The following is an 18613-nucleotide window of genomic DNA, read 5'->3' as shown; positions in this document are numbered from 1 at the left end:
AATATTCTTTGATTAAAACCTTAATAGTATTCAAAGTTTGATCAAGATCCCTTGACTTTGTACTCCTCATTATATTACTATTAATATTTATAATTTTATAGTTTTGACATTAATTGTTTGATATTTTATGAGATTTATAATCCTATATATTTACAATCTCTCATTATAATACTATTATAAACGGTTATAATAAAAAAATTCAAACATTTTGATTGAATAAATGAATAAAAACTATGTGAAAATAAGAAATAATAAATGGCAAAAGAATGTATCCATAGTGTTAAAAAAAATTGGAACATTTTACAAAAAAAATTGGTACATTTCACATATAGCAAAGTGGTACATTAATAAAGAAAAATGGATACATTATAAATAAATTAGGGTACAGATAAAAGATTAAAAATTATGAGTACAAATGAATTTTTAAAAATATAGGCGCTAAAAGAAATTAATACATGGGTACAAAATAAAACTAAAAAGAAAATACTACAAATTAAAAAAAAAATGTTGCAAATTAAAAGTGGGTACAAACTAAAAATATAAATATATGATACAAAGTTTAGGCATAAAACATAAATATACCATATGTAATTTTTCTATCATTGATTAAATATACAATGTCATGTGACGGTATACATATGGATACAAACACAAATAAAACTTTAAAAAATATAGGCACAAAAAGAAACTAATATATGGGTACAAATTAAAAATGAAAAGAAAATTGGTACAAATTAAAAAATATTTGCAAATTAAAAATAGGTACAAACTAAAAATAAAAATATATGATAAAAAATTTAGCCATAAATATAAATATACTAATTGTAACATTTTTAACACTATAGGAATATATTTAAAAATAAAAATATTTTATTATTCACATAATTAATGACGTTATTAATACCCAAGGACCTTGTTCAAAAATTCAAAATGAATAGGATTTTAATCAATGGAGTAACAAAAAGAAAGATATGAACCTAATTTTCTCTTTTTTTTAACGAACGGTATTATTTATCCGAAGTGAGAAGAGATTTTTCAATGTGACTGGAACACAATATGGTACAGCACGTGTCACTATATCAACGGTGGAATATGTATGATAAAAAGTTAATAACTTCAAAGATACAATTTCCCACTACTTATATAAAAACACGTGATGTATCATCAATGTTTCCATTACAATGAAAAATTTCTCCGAAATGAGAGTGGAAGGTGGATTCTTACAATGATTTAGCAATAATGTGGTTCAAATTCCTGATACCAAAAGTCGAATCTAAAACATCTCAATAAAAATGAATACTAGTAAACTAGTACAAGGAAAATAATATCTCTTATTACACTAAACAAGTTTCTAAATTTATTATTAAGATTCCATAAAGAAAATATTTATTATTAAGATTGTGTTTGTCTCAAAATCTCCTATGCCACGTGAACAGTAATTTCTTCAAGTGTTATCGAGAATCTTTATTATTGTATCAACTAGTAACTTAATGAGAAAGATATATTCTGATTGTGTAACAAAATCTCTTCGCATAAGATTAGAAAACGTGGTACAAGTCCATCTCGTCTAACCACAAAAATAATTGAAATGAACTAGAATATAGCCGAGAATTTATCAAATATAGCCAAAAGATAACCCTTAATTTAAAAAATATCAGTTTTTATAAAAAATTTCAAATATATTCAAAATTCCACTTAAATAGACAAAAGTACCCTCAATTTATATGAATAACTAATTATTGACTAAAAGCTATAATCTCTCACTAAAAATATCTCCCTTTTATTTTCTTTTCTTTTCCATAAGATTAGAAAACGTGGTACAAGTCTATCTCGTCTAACTACAAAAATTATTGAAATGAACTAGGACATAGCCGAGAATTTATCAAATATAGCCAAAAGTTAACCCTTAATTTCAAAAATGTCAGTTTTTATAAAAAATTTCAAATATATTCAAAATTCCACTTAAATAGACAAAAGTACCCTCAATTTATATGAATAACTAATTATTGACTAAAAGCTATAATCTCTCACTAAAAATATCTCCCTTTTATTTTCTTTTCTTTTCCATAAGATTAGAAAACGTGGTACAAGTCTATCTCGTCTAACTACAAAAATTATTGAAATGAACTAGAACATAGCTGAGAATTTATCAAATATAACCAAAAGTTAATCCTTAATTTCAAAAATGTCAGTTTTTATAAAAAATTTCAAATATATTCAAAATTCCACTTAAATAGACACAAGTACCCTCAATTTATATGAATAACTAATTATTGACTAAAAGACTTCTTATGCTATAATCTCTCACTAAAAAAATCTCCTTTTTATTTTCTTTTCTTTTCCAAACGAAGAACAAAAGTATCTCTCAATTTTATTTCAATAAATAATCAAAGAAACCTTAGTACATCAGTCAAATTCTCAGCAATAAGGACAGTCCCCAGGTTGGAAAAATATAATATAGTCGACTTTAATTGTTTCCTAAAGGCTTTTTTACATCTTTTAATCTACCCAATTAAAACATGGCAAAATTTTTCCAGCCTTATTCAATAGTAAAAACTTTTCCATGCTTTTTTTTTTTTTCCAGTATAATCAAATAGACATGAATGTGTTCTATACAAATGGAGGTTTGTTATGTACATTATTAGCTGGAAACATGAATCTTTGCACAAACAAGTTATTATACAAATAGATAATTGCACGAACTGATTTCATAGAATATTCTCAGTATGTGAAATGCATATATGAAACAATTACAATGGAAGACTCAGAGATTCTAAAGAGATTGCTTCATACCGAAGGAAAATTGAGATAAATAACGTCATTAAGATTGATAGCTCATTCTTTAATAAATATTCAATTGAAGAAGAAACAACAAAAGCAAAGAGAAAACATAGATGAGAAACAATGCAAAAAATACAATCACCTGTCATTTAGGGCTGCACAAGTCTTGACCGTTTCCTCCCATTTACAGGTCACCGCCATTTCTTAAGTCTAGGGTTTTGATTTTTTTAGTTTGTTTGGATTTTAAATTTGAGGATATTTGTGTCTACTTAAATGAGATTTTGTATATATTTAAATTTTTTTATAAAAACTGACATTTTCGAAATTATAAGTTAATTTTTTTGCTATATTTGATAAATACCCAACATAACCACGCAGTGCAAATTGGTTTCCGATCTCGACGCACCAGGGAGCGTTCCTCATCTTCTACTATTGGCCCTAGACACTCACTTTCAAACGTCGCAGTCACTTTCAAACACCCGATCTCGAAGGATCAGGTAATGAGGCGTCGAGACAGTCTTTTAGTCATTTCACACCAGCTACTCCGATTTGTATGCTGGACCCCAAAGTGATCACTGGTATGTTATTTGATTTTGACTGCTGGGCTTGTGTTTCAATTGATCCGGAGGCTACATTTTCATTATATTTAAAGCTACATATTTTAGTTACGTTCGTTCTTTTCTTCATAACTTACATGCATGTTAAAATGGACTCGTCACCTTCGGGTGTCGGCCAACACGTGCCCATCCCGGTGTTTGGAGGATATCGGGATCGAGGGGTTTCAGAACCTGCCAAACAAAATGTCAAACATTCGCATGTTGCTAACTTTAATTTTCAGAGCAGAGCAAGATGGGGGCAAGTTACTGTATGGTCTAAAATGTTGGCATGTGCAGCAAGAAATCATATTCTAAGTTCCCCTCAGTATTCGGTGATAGATATTCACAAGGAGTTAAGAAAATGGAAGACCTAATGCTGACAACATGTTTATCAAGATACTTCCTAATTTCTATTTCTCGCATCATGGTTCAAAGCTGCAAATCATACTTCATAAAAAAAAAGAGATTTATTTGGTCGTGCCATTGCCGGAAAGTAGGGAAGCAGACACTGGAAGATAAATTACGTAAATTCTAGATTTTTACAGTTATAGACAAGATACTGAAAATAAAAAAGAACAAATTGTAAGTAGTACTGAAGTTCTTACAGAGACCACAGGAAGCCAAGTTGGCCAGCTAATCAAGTTGTCATATTTACTAGATGTTGGTCAGGATTTCATACCAGCTGGCTAATAAAGGTAACTGATGCAGCAAACTCGTCAATCAGAGCGGATACCGCCCATAAAGGTCCTTGGATCAGGGCAGCCTCCAGTGAACTGGGCTTGTGAGAAATCAAACCCTGGGTTCTGCAAAGGACCAAAGAATCACTAGCAATATTATTTGAAAATTCATCAAAGAGCAAATTTGGTTGAGGTTCATATGATCGGTAGACAACCAGAAAACATTGATTTCTTAGCAATTTAATAATAAAAGTCAGTGTCATGGGTGGAGTCCTAGTTAGGGTAACTAGAATTAAACTAAGTTGAAGTACATAAAGTTACTCAGATCCCGCATCAACATTTTTTCATCTTCGTTGTCTCATTTTTACATCAGCATTTAATCTTGATAGAAAATCAAGCTAATCGTCTTGTTAGTGAAAACTATTGTATACAGGTAAAATTGTGTTACAAACATTCTCCATTCTTTCTTACGAGTAAAATTCAGCATGTGAATTTTTGGGTACAATCGCAATAAAAGCGCCACATGCTAATCTACGAAAGCCTAGTAAAAGTATAGACCAATTAGTTGCAAGAAAACCCTGTAATCATGGAACATAAGGCACAACAACACAATGCTGAGCTTTGCATCTCCTATTATGAATTACCTCGCAATTACATCTTTTATGCATCCAAAATCCTGTTCATTTTTTAAAATCAATCTCCTTGATATTAAAGAAACGCTCTCGCTAGAGTATCTCACAGATGCCACAAGGAACACTAACATAATAAACTAGCAACACATTCATTTCATGAATTCAAACAGTAATACATAAATACATACAGTGAGAATAAGATGCATAAGAGTAATTCACCTCTTCTTGAAATCTCTGAAGCATAAGGCGCTTTTGTTCAAGATCCGTGGAGTAAGGATCGAGCTGACCCTCACCTACTATAGGTAATGCCCATGTCTGACCTTTGGCCCTCTTTTGCAGTGTTATGTGCATTATATCATCCTCTAACACATAATTAATAAAAAAATCAGCATAAAATATCCAAAATTACCAAAATTAGAGATACTATGAAAATACTAAACACTAATTACCTAGTGTCCAGAAAGAACAGTCCGTCTTCACCGGGCAAGAAAGGTCATGCTGTAGACCCGAAACCGAAAAACGCACCGGTTTAAACCAAATACCAAAAGCTTCAATCTTTTCACGAAAATGGATCAAAGTACATTGAATTTACTCACATTGAGGTACGGAGGATTGCCTTTGATGCCGACTTCAACGTGCTTCGACTGAATTTTGCAGAAAAATTGCTTTGAAGGAACATTTGGGGGTAAACTTATGTACATATTTACCTCCTCTAGGGTTTGATCCCATTCAAACACTTTCTGACCTAAAATTTAAATCCGAACACAAAATTCAGTCGCGGAAAACCAAAATCAAACGTGAAAATTGGAAAAGGAAGAAAGAATTACCATTGTGAACGAAGCTATGGCGCTTCTCCGGTGCCATTTTCTCCGCCATTTCGTGAGCTAGGGTTTGCTTCTGCTCTGCGTTTTGGTTCCTCTGTTCTTGAAGCTTCTAAACGCAAAACCTTAAGATTCTCAAAAACCTCAAAACCGACCCTAACAATTTATGAAACTTCATGTTTATTGCAACCTTAATTTTTGTAAATCATGCTTTACCACACTAGTTTTTGTTATTTCATTATTCGGTTACAAGTTTTGTTATTTCTATTAATGCCACATATTGCAACTTTTGTGTTTTTTTTTCCCTTTGTTCTTAAATCAATTTTTCCCATGCTTATTTTTTCTTTTTTGGTTTGGTGTAAAAGTTCCCAGTGATAATCAATAAGAAAGAAATATACGATACACAATAGATATTTTTTCAATTAACTTATCTTCTTATCCAATTACAAGGCCGTCTCTGAGATTTTAAGAGCATTATGCGAAAGATAATAAATGAGCCATTGCATAGAAGCTCATGCTGCAAAGCTAATTTATATATCTATAGTTGTAGTAATAAGGGAGATATACAGAGTATTATTGCTTGAGTTATTGTTCAAATCAACAAAAGTCATGAAATAAATAAATAAAAACAAAACTTTGAGCATAGTCGGTATAACCAAACTAAATCATAAAGTTAATTTCTCTTATGCACATGGTGGCCATATTTCTCTTATTCACATGCAGAATCTATAAATTTTTCTAAAGATTAAGTTTTTTATTGCCATAAACCAAGCTTGTACATATGCAGATGATATTATCTTTTAGGGACCCTTTAGGATTGAAAGCCATGTGTAAAGGCATCTATTGCACGTGCCCAAAATCGCCACTACTCAACCGACACCATCACACAGAATCAACCCACATTGCCACAACATCAAGCCGAGGCGTACCCCTATATCATATGAATGATTATGAAAATATGTAACTTCTTGTGCAATCATCTACAAGTACATGTGTTGGTTTCGATACTTGTGTATATATTCGTGTGTGCAATTTGCCCAATAGTCATCTTTTTACCATCTAGTCACATACTCAAGTTTAGAAGAAGCTTTTTTTTTTTCACTTTAAGCTAGAGATATCTATGATATTCTTCGGAAGACATGCAAGAGCATTATGGACATGTAAAGTAAAATGAATGAATAATGCATTCTAATAGTGACACAAACAAGTGAAATAATGTCTTATAGCGAAAAATTGAAGTTTATAGGACCAAATTACACACAAGACATGCATTTTCTTAATATATTAACTAATGGTCAAATATGCAACTAAAATAAGAGAATATCATATATATAACCGTATTTAATCATTAGATTGTGAATATATCGAATAAATGCATGTATTGTAACTAGTCCTCAAACAATCCTAACTAAGAATTAGTTGTCGTAGCATATGAACAGATGACAATAATAGACAAAACGTATCCAACAGGGTTTCTTTTGAATACGGATCACAATTTCCATATCTTGAAGGGCAAGGAGAAGAAAATGAGTGTATGTTTTTCAGGAAACTTCGTCAAATACTTTGTTTTGTCGAAGAAGAGACCAGTATTGTAAATTTATGTCAGTTTATGGTTTTTTTAACCTTTTTTTGTTTGATCAAACTGTAAGACATGACAACCGTTTGATTCTCTTCCGAGGGAGGCTTGAAAATTCCACGAAAGTTCGGAATATTGGGTACGACAGATACGTACCTGCAGATTGTTGCTGCCATTACCCTCTCGAGGAGAGAGCTCTCCCCTCACTGCTTCCATGGAGCATACTGATAGATATTGGAGCTAATTATAATCAATGACACAGTGCTTTCAGTGAAATGCAACACCCGAAAGAGAATTAAATTCTTAATTACTATATATGTGTGTGCGTGTCACTGAGTGACTACTGGGTAGGTGTGGGTTTTGATCTGTAAGAGGATAGAGCACGCATGCAGTGCTCTACAAGTGTTAATGGATGATTCACAAACATAAGTAATACATTGAAAGTGAGAAAAATATTTTCCAGAACAGCACTATTCGTTTAGATCCTTTCTACAAAGTAATTTCATGATCTGATATCAACAATAATTTTTTGCAAGTTGATTCATCCCAGCATAAATACACCCAGCAAATCAAACTTCCCATTTTGCCCCTAGACAAACACTACTACCATCATCTACCACAATCATCTACCTTAATTAAACTGCTCTACTCCGCCACAATCATCTACCTTAATTAAAAATAAAAATAAAAAATACCATCGTTGTGTGTATGATTGAACTATATATATATATATATATATTTTTTTTTTTTTCATTTTGTATAGGTAAAATGGTAAGTTCGAATTTTTCTTGGTAGGAAGAGCGTTTATGCTGGGTGGAAATAGAAGTATGCAACCAAAATCTGAGATGTTCTTAAAAGCTGCTCTTCAATTACAATGAATTGCTTTCATGGGCATCGGACAAGATAACTGCTTATCTCATGTCTTTGTATGCATTGCAATGGGCATCTTTTGATAGGCTGCTCAAAAGCTATTTATATCAGCCGGCATGCTTCCTAAAAAACTATTGAAATCAGTCGAAAGGCGTACAATATGACTTTGCAAATAACCTCAGGCCTACCAAGGCTCAATGAAATACCAATTTGCATATTCCTCTGTTCAAAAATTTTTATGCGATGTTGACTGATCGTATTGACCTTCCAATAATATTTCTTGAATTCGCCACCGCTAAAATATGCATAAATAATTTCACTTTTGTATTTAGAAAATTTAATTATTATTTGTTTGTATGGTACAGCCTTATATGGATGAATATGCGTGTCTATCTGTGTGCTTTAACAGGTATTAATTACTTATTTTTGTAGTCAACCTTACACCGCTTGTAACTCCTGATAGAGTTCAGTCTTTTTTAAGTACGTGGAGACTCATGCATGAATATAAACAAACTGAGAAAATTCCAGGAAGCTGCCATATCCTATATTTATATATGTAAAACCCATTGTTTCTTAACAAACTGAGAAAGAAAGAGAGAGACTACATTTTCTGTTCATCAACCCTCTAAGTACTTCATTCATTCGCAGTGGAGGAAGTGGAAGGGTTTAGGGTTTTGTTTTGATCGACACATCTATCATGGAAGAATCCCAGGAGGCTTTGAACAACATAGAGAATGGGATTAGTAATTATAACAAGGGTTTAGGAAATAATAAGGAGATTAACGGATCAAAGACACCACAAAACTTGTCAGCTTCGATTGTACGAAAAAAATCCGACCCGATTCTAGTTTCGAATGTTCGATTCCAAATGCTCAGAAATATTCTCAACAATTTGCATGAGGTTGTTCTTGGCACCAAGCTTGCAGTGCTCTTCCCAGCCATCCCCCTTGCAATCCTGGCTGACTTCTATCACTTTGGGAGAGTAAGTGCATGATCTCATTTAATTAATTAATCTGGAAAAATTAATCAGAAAAATGAAAATTTTCCTTGTTTTATTAATTAAATAGTTTTTATTTTTATTTTTATGATCATTTATATTTGTTCTAATTGTGCAATGTAGCCTTGGATTTTTGCTTTGAGTTTGCTCGGACTCACCCCACTTGCTGAACGTGTCAGCTTCCTCACTGAGTAAGCAGTTTTGCTAATTAGAAAGTAGTATTTTTATAAAATGAAACTGCTATTAGTACACTGAAAAAATCATCTTACTTCGTATACTTTTTCGTTAGAAAAAAGTGTATGATGAACTTTTTCAGAGTCCAAATAGCAGCTCTAAACAAACACATATATGTACACAAAGTTCTAACATTGTTTTTTTATCCTCCAATTTTGTCTACTAAAAAACATTAAACAATTCAGGCAAATTGCTTACTTCACTGGTCCAACAGGTATATTGAACTCACTTCTAATTAGAATGTCCAGTTATTATTGCTAAACAATATTCAATCAGTGTGAACTGATGCTATATATATATATATATACATATATATATATGTATGTATGTATGTATGTATGTATGTATTGTTGGGGTTGATTAGTTTAGATTTAATTTGCAGTTGGAGGACTTCTCAATGCAACATGTGGAAATGCAACAGAGATGATCATAGCATTCTTTGCTCTTCGCCAAAACAAAATACATGTTGTGAAATACTCCCTTTTGGGTTCCATTCTCTCAAACCTCCTCCTTGTTCTTGGGACCTCGCTTCTCTTTGGAGGCTTGGCCAACCTGAAAAAAGAACAAAGATATGACAGAGTAAGAAATATTAATCTTTATTAATATTAATTGATCCAAACTTTAATTATCAACAAATTAACCCCTTTGATTCAACAATTTAGAAAACCATTTAATGGGAGAATTTTTGTTAATTTCATTTTGTTTTTTGGATTTAACAGAAGCAGGCTGATGTGAATTCACTACTTTTATTGTTGGGTTTACTGTGCCACATGCTGCCACTGATGTTCAGATATGCCTCAGGGTTGGGCAATCCCTTTGCCATCGACACTCTTCAGTTGTCAAGAACAAGCAGCATTTTTATGCTCATAGCATATGTTGCCTACATCTTCTTCCAGTTAAAAACCCACCGGCAATTGTTTGAGTCACAAGAGGTGATTAGTACTGTGCAGTAATTATCAATAATTAACATAAATAGATGAGAGTAGGATACGCACACGTCAAAGAAAAAAAAATCAGTTGTCTAGAGAGAGTGGAGTGATCTTAAAGAGTTTTCTATTTTCATATTTTAAGCTTATTGTTTGGAGATACTTTTAGAATGACTATAAACAGTTTCAAATAACCAAAAAAAATTGTAAGCAATTGACAATCTTTAGGAAGCACTTTCAAGTGTTTTCCCACAAAACTCTTGTATTTTTATTAAAAATTCAATTTTTTTTTATTTTAATAAAGGCACTTTTAGTAAGTGCTTATTGTGTGAGATGCACACTGATAAGCGCTTTTGTTAGAAACAAGAAAAAAAATAAAAAAATCTTATATCACAAATCTAAGCTATTTCTCGAAAAAAAACATTTAAAAATGCTCCATGAAGTGCTTTTGTAATCAACAAGTACCATTGTCGTAAGTGCTTTTTAGTCTCTATAAATGCACAAACAGGCCCCAAAATCCTACATATTGAGGGGATTTCGTTCGTTCTTTTGTAATATTGGCTAGCGACCGTAACTTGTTCCAATGCAATATATAAGCAGGAAGATGAAGACGAAGGCGAAGACGGAGAAAAAGCAGTGATAGGGTTTTGGAGTGCATTCAGTTGGCTGGTTGGTATGACAATTATCATAGCTCTCTTGTCTGAGTATGTTGTGGGTACAATCGAGGTATATACATATGTATAGATAGACATGTTCATTATTATAAGAACACTAAACTTGATTAGATATTCATAATTTCGGTTAAAATTCCGCAATAATTAATTTTGAAGAATTATTTTCTCAATAAATCCTAATTATATGTTTTAACTCAATTAGGCTGCATCAAATTCTTGGGGAATTTCTGTGAACTTCATCAGCATTATTTTGCTACCAATTGTTGGGAATGCTGCTGAACATGCTGGTTCCATAATTTTTGCTCTCAAGAACAAGTTGGTAAGTTACAACTAAAAATTAAAAAGAAAATTTCATCAAAACATCACTCATAATCTTCTTTTACATATTACATTGTTATGAAATTAATCTGAATACCAATTTTTGATTTTTATGCAGGATATATCTTTGGGAGTTGCTTTAGGTTCTGCATCCCAAATTTCTATGTTTGTGGTAAGATTAATTTAAGTAAACGTAGGCACAAAATTGAGAAAAATATTTCTTCAAACTTCTCATGAGAAACCAAATTTTCCATGTCATTTTCCTTTTTTTTTTTGGACAAATGATACAGTTAGTAGGTTAAATTATTAGTTGTCATGGAAGAAGGGAATCAGTGGGAATCAGCCTCGCACTAGAATGCATAAACATGATTGCTTTTAGCCACTGTGGTAAAACGTCATCAGTTTTCCTGTCATTTTTCAGGTCCCTTTAAGTGTGATTGTTGCATGGATAATGGGCATCCAAATGGACCTTGATTTCAGTCTCCTTGAAACTGGTTCTCTTGCTTTCACTATAATCATCACAGCCTTCACATTGCAGGTTTCCTCCTAAATCTTCGCCTCTATATAGTTTTCACGTTTTGGTTGGCATTATGTAAATTAGTAGTAATGAAAATACATTCTCTTGTTCTTTTAATTTTTTTTTTGGCTAAAAAATTAACAATTTTATCTTATTTTCCAGGATGGAACTTCACATTATATGAAAGGAGTCATTCTTTTCCTATGCTACGTTGTTATTGCTGCATGCTTTTTTGTTGACAAAATTCCCATCAGTAAGTGGCTATTGTTCTAATGCACTTAGAAGATGACAAAGAGAGCATCTTTTTAGATCATATTTTGCAGACCACATGATGTGACAGTTGATGATTGAATTTCTTCTTTAAATCATTATAAAATGAGTTTAATTATCAACCGCCACATCATATGGTTACAACATATGGTCTTTTTATATGATCTCCCTAGCATTTTTCATTAAAAAAAAAAAAAAAAAGTACGTAGTGACTTTTGCACTTCCGTTTACACCTTATGCTAAAGAATAAAACATAAGTGTAAAAGAAAGTTTTAAGTTGGTAATTTCATTACACTAATAAGTATATTATGGATTTTCATGACAGATGAGACAATTGTGGGCAATTTGGGAACAGTGAATGAACCATCCTCTGGAATCTTGTTTGCTTGAATATCATGGAATCCCAAATCAAGAGATTTTGATTCATTTGTCTCCATTGGTAATAAATTCATAGTGCGGACTCTGCACTTGGACATGAAGGCGAAGTTTTCCTCTCAGATGTTTGTATATGACTTCTGCTCTCATGTCTATTTAATAAGGTTTTTTTGCTTCATTTTGGTTAAACTAGTGGCAAATTGCATGAGCTTGATTTAAGCAGAGGAAATGCAGCTGTAATTTTCAATTATAATAATATCATGGAAATAAAAATTCTTCATTTTGGAGTTCAACTTTATTTTTGCACAACGTTTTATAATGTTGGCACAGAAATTCACATTAAATTGTGAGATGTTAAAGAGTCCATGGATAATCCACTTTTGAGAGAGTTCCCTTTAGCATTTTGCTAGATAGACTAAACATGTAAACTAAATTTGCAAACTAAATTATATGTCACCAATAAAAAATAAGCACATTAATCAATACTTAAGTAATTATTCAATCATCAACTTTGAAGTCATTTAGTTAGAAAATAATTTCTACACATTCCTATTTATTTTTGTCCCTAATTTTTCTTGTTCTAGTTTAAAAATTATAAATAATTAAAATGTGAAGAAAGAAAAATTGAAAACAAATTTTCATTAATTTTAAGTTTTTATTCTAGTGCATGTGACATGTCCTACCAATTTTGTGCATGTTCTAACTTTGCTACCACTTATGGAGATTGCTTCCCAACAAAGGAATGGTATATGCTTTATTCTTGTGTTTCCAAACAACCTTCCCTTCATAGCACCAACTAATTATAATACATGCATATATATATAAATTGAGTTATCACTTACAAAGTTAATTGATTAAACAATTAACTTGCCTAAGGCATTTTATAGTAGTTCATATGAGTGTGATTTAGTTCCTATACAAGTCAATATATTGGTATCATACACTATTTTCGACGTACTGTGAAAGGCCTAACACTTGAGTTGGCTATTGTCAACAATCCTCAAGTTCTGTTTCCACCATATAGTTTAAACAAAAACAAATTTAAACCATCAATGAAGAAAAAAATTTAGAAGATTATAGTGAATAAAACAAAGTTTGGATTTTAGTTATCACTTGCACATTTTGTACTTAATTTTGTTCTTGTATACAATGGTGAATTTACGAATTTTTCCTTCCAAGGGCAAAAGATGAAACCTCACATCACAATGGCTAATTGCTCTTTTGGCTATCTACCTTGCTTAGGAACCTCTTTGATACATTTTGTCAAACATTTTACTTCCACAGTAGCCATATTAAAAGAGAATATCGCAAAACATCTTTGTAGCCGTTGAAAATTCAAGAGTGAAAGTTGAACCTTTTTTTTTTTTTTTTTTCTCAAACAAAAGTCAAACTCTTCTTGTAAATAAAAATTAAGTGCTCTACCAATAAAATGATCCGCACCACATATATGGATAGCTTAAATACCACAAAACCACTCAAAATTGTATTTAACCTAATAATGTAACCAGCAACTCAGTTCTACGGTCTGGTGGTATTCCTTTTCACTTGTAAGTGAGAGGTCTTAGGTTTGAATCTCGTGAATGACGAATTCAATATCAAATTAGGTTGCGCATTGTGTGATTTAACCAAACTCCCCCTCTCCTTAGTGTAAGTATATATCGTTGTACTAAAAAAAAAAAAGTAAACCATAGAGCTAGCAATACAACGGCAAGGGTCACATTGACACGCCCCGATCCAATGTCCCACGGATATCGAGATAGTCACGTGCTCGCCGACACCTGAAGGTGACGCAAGCTATTTATGAATGCAAATGCTGAGAACATGTGAAGCATGCACTTAAAATTTTAGTAAGATAATAGAATGTGAATATTCATGCAGTAATAGAGTACTATTGTAATAACAATATTCAACTGCCAACAATGAATTGTTATGACAATGCATGACATGTTCAAGCATACACTAATACAGAGTACAAGCGGAAGGTAAGATAGAGAAGTGCTATTACAATAGATGCCAAAGCTGATAGAATATAGCACGATGTCACTAGTAAGGGAATGCCTCGTGGCTCAGGTCGTATTCCTCATACTTAGGTCCTGAGGGGGCGCAAAACAAACATGAGTGGACCAAGTTGATATATATATATATATATATATATATATATAAAAGAAAACAGGTATTAACATACTAACTCACAAAGCTTTATAAACTAATAGCATAATAAGTGGTAGGTTTTCCGAAAACCCTAGCATGCCATAAAACATCTTAGAAAGCATATCTCGTATATAGTGTACTAAATAATGGTATCAAATAATAATATCTCCAGCCCATTGCCAGCTCCATGTCTCTCGACTCGAAGCCAGAGATTATTTCTCCAGGCCCCTTGCCAGCTCTATGTCCCTCGACCTGAAGCTAAGGATTATTTATCTCGGCCCACATGCTAGCACTAGATCCTTGCCCTTGGCGGAATAGTGACCACTAGATAAGCACAAAAACATTGAACATAATCTTTCCAAACATAGGTACATATATCTCAAAAACATCTTCATAGTAGAAAGTCATCCATCATATATACTATGAAGAAGTGTGTGAAAACATGTTCCAAATAGTATATTGTCATCCATCAGATACCCTACAAAAACATGGGTTCAATAGAAAATACAGTATTCCAAAATATTCCAAGTTAGCATAATACCTCATAAAACGTAATCATTAAATCATGATTTTCATGTATGCATTTCTATTATTAAAACATGCATTTTAGAAGGAGTCTACTCATAGATACTCTGTCGTAGTAGAGCCGTATGAAATAGGGATAACGGAATCGTTACTAGTAATTGCACCTAAGCACATAAAGGGTACAATTAATGAAACTATACTCAAACGAATGAATTTCAGGCAACGAACGTCATAAACGGGTTCAGGACGTCGAATAATATAAAACCACCGCGGCGCATGGATCGTCGAAAAAATTGCCAGAAAATTAGCGAGCGCCGCCATGGACGATGGGGCGTGCACCTCACGCTCCGACACCCGCCGTTGCCCACGCGCAAGCACACGTGCTATTGGGCTGGGGTTCAGACCGGGTTTGGGCTTGGGCTTTTAGGCCTGGGTCTCTGGGTTTGGGCTTAAGTTCACACGGCCTGAAGGCCTAAGGGTTTTGGGTTTGGTCCTAACGGGCCTTAGGCTAAAGGCCTAGCCTAAAACCTTTGGGTTTTTAAAAGAAAATAAATAAATAAAAATAAATAGGAAAAAGATTGGGTTGGGCTTAGCGGGCCTCAAGCCCGGGTTTTACTTGGCCCAAAGGGCCTGGTCTCCTTGGTTTCGGCTAGAAGGTCTATTCTCGCCGGGGAAGAAGGCCGAAGCCTCCCAAGCTCCGGTCAATGGCGATCGACCGATTTAACCACTGATCTAAGTGCCAAAACGAAGATAAAGGTGAGAGGGAGAAGTTGGTACCCTTAGTTCATCGTGAAAGGGGGCGGAGGTGGCCGGAATCTAAGTTCAAAGGTCACGGGTGCGCTGGGCGTTTTTGAGTGGGTTCTGGGTGTCCCATGCTTCCCGAAGACGACGAAGAGTGAGAGAGAGAGTTCACGATGGTGATGGTGGTGGTGTTGTCGACGTCGTGGTGGTGGTGTTCCTCGTGTGGGTAGATTGAGGAAGGAATAGAGACAGAGATAGAGAGCTGAGAGAGTGAAAGATATGAGAGAGAGTGAGATGAGTGAGCTAAGAGAGAGAGACTGGGGAAAGAGACAGAGGGTAAGTGGGCTAGTGGCCTGCCATGTGGCAGCGTGGGGGGGAAAAAGACAATATAGATGGAGGGTCCAAATTAAATAGGATAAGAGACCTAATTGCATATTTTTATAAAGTTTTAAGGATAAAATAAAATTACAATTTAATTTGGAGGTGGGGTTTCACACACATTCTGCCGGCTGACTTGCCAAGTAGTAGGCTTTGACGCCGGAACGAATTGGCATCTTCCAACGGATTCAGTACAATGCCAAACCCAAAAAGATAAACTAATATAAAATCCATCAAAAGTAAGCCATTTAAATATGTACGTTACTCATCTTCAATACAAACTAGCATCCTATTCTAATCCAATTATATTCTACCGTAAATTGCAAGCTTGAAATTGTGCCAGCAATCCTCAAGGGAAGGTGACACTATTTCTAGTAATTTTCAATGTATTTAGAACATGGCATGCAACATTATTCTTCTATTTATATATAACACATGAATTTATTTGTAATATACTTTATTGGGACAATCAACCGTGCCCTTCACTCTTAGTATGATATGTGGAAAAGTACATCAAGTTGTTTGTGTTTATGATGTTGAAAGTATGAATCCCACACCGGAAAAAGAAGAGACATTGCAAGTTTATTGCCTATTGGTTTTATGTTGGAACCTCAATTTTCTTCTTGACATAAGAGCAGGTTGTCTCTTATATAAAGTCCAACGGTCACATGTGTTCCAGGTCACTCGATTTGTGTTGTTCATGTGCTAGGCTTGAAAGTTTGCTACACTTGAGGGGACGTGTTGAAAGTATGAATCCTACATCGGGGAAAGAATGGACTTTGCATGAGCTTATAAGTAATTGGACTACTCTCAAATTACCAATTGATTTTCCAGCGGGACATCAAGCAGGTAGTTTATGTTTCCGATACCCATAAAAGTTTCTCATACAGCTTCTAGTTGTTGAATTTAAGTGAACATATAATGAAGTCCAGCTTATAGGAGATGGTGCAAAACTCAAGCTTAAGGTAGAGTTTACAATTGTGTGTTAATGGCAGCTGAAGAAACTAAAAATCCAGAGGTTGGGATTGAACATGTAGTAGCGATTTTCGGGATCACGGGGCTAATTGGGAAGGTTCTGGCCAGAGAGCTGGTCACAAAACCCAAATGGAAGGTTTACGGCATAGCTCGAAAGCTAGAGATCATGCCACCAATTGATCAATGTTCATCGAACTTCCATTTCATCCAATGTGATCTGCTAAACCCTTCGGAAACCAAAGATAGGCTTTCATTGTTGCAAGATGTTACTCTCGTGTTTTGGCTCACTTGGCCAAGCCAATACCAGTTGGATAGCATTGAGTGTTGTGTGCAGAATAAGACTATGATGTCGAATGCATTGGATTCCATTGTTCCGAAAGCGAAGGCATTGAAGCATGTTTCTCTCCAGACAGGGATGAAGCATTACGTGTCGTTGCAGATGATGAAGTAGAAGCTCGGTACTACAATGAAAATTGCCGAGAGTGGATAAAGAGTGCAATTTTTACTATGTCCTAGAAGACTTGCTTAAGGAAGGCTGGCCGGTATGCAGGCCTGGTTTGTTAATTGGTAGTTCTTGTAGGACTTTGTGCTTTTATGGGGAGTTTATGCGTTTAAGGAACCATGTGTAAGCATTTGGAGCTGTCTTTTGTGTTTGGAGGGACAAAAAGGTGTTGGGAAGAGACTCGCATCAATGGCTCGTATGCAAGGCCAGTAGCTCAACGGTATATTTGGGCAGCAACCAGTGATGATTTGTACTCATATTCCACTGACAGTCATGTTGAGAATCAATGTCATTTGTAGGTGAAGTAAGTGTGTGAGGTTGGTGAAGTAAGTGGAGGTTGTAGGTGAAGTAGGTGGATGTTGTAGGTGAAGTAAGTGTGTGGTGTAGCTTTCATTTGGTTTGCTATAAATACCCAAGTCCCCAAGCATTGTATATCATCCAAGGAAAAACAAAGCCTAGAGCTAAATAAGAAAAGCTTTGCTAATTAGTTTGTTTTGTGAGCTTTCTTTAAGTGTGTGCTCTATTTTCTTCTTCTTGGGATCATTAGAGTTATCTTGGATACTCTTCTTATTCAACAATTGGTATCTAGAGCCAGGTTGGTCAGGGATCGTTCTTGGTAGAGCATTGGTTGTAAAGTCTCTTGAAATTCCGAGTATGCTCTGTGGTTGCAGTTTTGACTGATCTTCCACATCAGAAAAAATTTCTTGAGATTATTGCTGGGGTTATCACAAACCTTGAGAGGGAGCTTCTTTGTGTCGAGAGTAGTGTATTACTCTGCACGGTAGTCACTCAAGCTTGTTCGGTGTAGTCAAAGTCTTGCCGATACGATGGGTGATCTTCAAGTTGTTGAAGGAATCAAGAAGCTCAACAATCAAAACTATAACACGTGGGCAACGTGTATAGAGTCTTACCTTCAAGGTCAAGACTTGTGGGAGGTTGTCGGTGGTAGTGAAACTACACAACCGGCAGCGGAAGATGCTAACAGCGTCTTGCGGAAGTGGAAAATTAAAGCAGGCAAATTAATGTTTGCTTTAAAGACCACAATAGAAGAAGAAATGTTGGAGCACATTCGGGATG

The 18613-nt window shown here is 34.2% G+C and overlaps 2 protein-coding genes and 1 pseudogene across 2 annotated transcripts; 2 read left to right on the top strand and 1 right to left on the bottom strand.

Moving 5' to 3' along the window:
• Positions 1 to 3338: 3338 nt before the first annotated feature.
• On the bottom strand, positions 3339 to 5718 carry LOC103963193 (nudC domain-containing protein 2). Its single transcript, XM_009375969.3, has 6 exons — positions 5514 to 5718; positions 5283 to 5431; positions 5136 to 5184; positions 4906 to 5048; positions 4057 to 4180; positions 3339 to 3569 (listed from the first exon to the last, which is right to left on the bottom strand). Exons 1-5 carry the CDS (start codon positions 5560 to 5562, stop codon positions 4094 to 4096), a joined length of 477 nt encoding a protein of 158 aa, XP_009374244.2. The 5' UTR covers positions 5563 to 5718; the 3' UTR covers positions 3339 to 3569; positions 4057 to 4093.
• A 2807-nt stretch (positions 5719 to 8525) lies between these two features.
• Positions 8526 to 12557, top strand: LOC103963194 (vacuolar cation/proton exchanger 3). The gene is made up of 11 exons (XM_009375971.2): positions 8526 to 8935; positions 9074 to 9141; positions 9370 to 9398; positions 9567 to 9763; positions 9904 to 10116; positions 10711 to 10836; positions 10987 to 11103; positions 11221 to 11274; positions 11524 to 11640; positions 11782 to 11872; positions 12215 to 12557. Exons 1-11 carry the CDS (start codon positions 8651 to 8653, stop codon positions 12277 to 12279), a joined length of 1362 nt encoding a protein of 453 aa, XP_009374246.2. The 5' UTR covers positions 8526 to 8650; the 3' UTR covers positions 12280 to 12557.
• Positions 12558 to 17047: 4490 nt separating this feature from the next.
• LOC103963195 overlaps positions 17048 to 18613 on the top strand; it is a 6142-nt pseudogene continuing 4576 nt past the window's right edge.

The sequence above is a fragment of a genome, unplaced genomic scaffold, assembly GCF_019419815.1.
Source record: "Pyrus x bretschneideri cultivar Hongxiangsu unplaced genomic scaffold, Pyrus_bretschneideri_v1 Contig5, whole genome shotgun sequence".
NCBI classification, from domain to species: Eukaryota; Viridiplantae; Streptophyta; class Magnoliopsida; order Rosales; family Rosaceae; genus Pyrus; species Pyrus x bretschneideri.
Note: the sequence above shows the minus strand (reverse complement) of the source record. Positions and strands in the feature narration are given on the sequence as shown.

What these genes read in the sequence shown, in the direction of transcription:
- LOC103963193 (XM_009375969.3), bottom strand. Translation starts at nt 5,562, where the DNA reads ATGGCGGAGAAAATGGCACCGGAGAAGCGCCATAGCTTCGTTCACAAT. An exon ending in CTGTTCTTTCTGGACACTAG is followed by an intron (nt 5,049 to 5,135) that starts GTAATTAGTGTT and finishes ATTATGTGTTAG; the next exon opens with AGGATGATATAATGCACATA. An exon ending in TTCAGAGATTTCAAGAAGAG is followed by an intron (nt 4,181 to 4,905) that starts GTGAATTACTCT and finishes GGTCCTTTGCAG; the next exon opens with AACCCAGGGTTTGATTTCTC.
- LOC103963194 (XM_009375971.2), top strand. Translation starts at nt 8,651, where the DNA reads ATGGAAGAATCCCAGGAGGCTTTGAACAACATAGAGAATGGGATTAGT. An exon ending in CGTGTCAGCTTCCTCACTGA is followed by an intron (nt 9,142 to 9,369) that starts GTAAGCAGTTTT and finishes TAAACAATTCAG; the next exon opens with GCAAATTGCTTACTTCACTG. An exon ending in AAGAACAAAGATATGACAGA is followed by an intron (nt 9,764 to 9,903) that starts GTAAGAAATATT and finishes TGGATTTAACAG; the next exon opens with AAGCAGGCTGATGTGAATTC.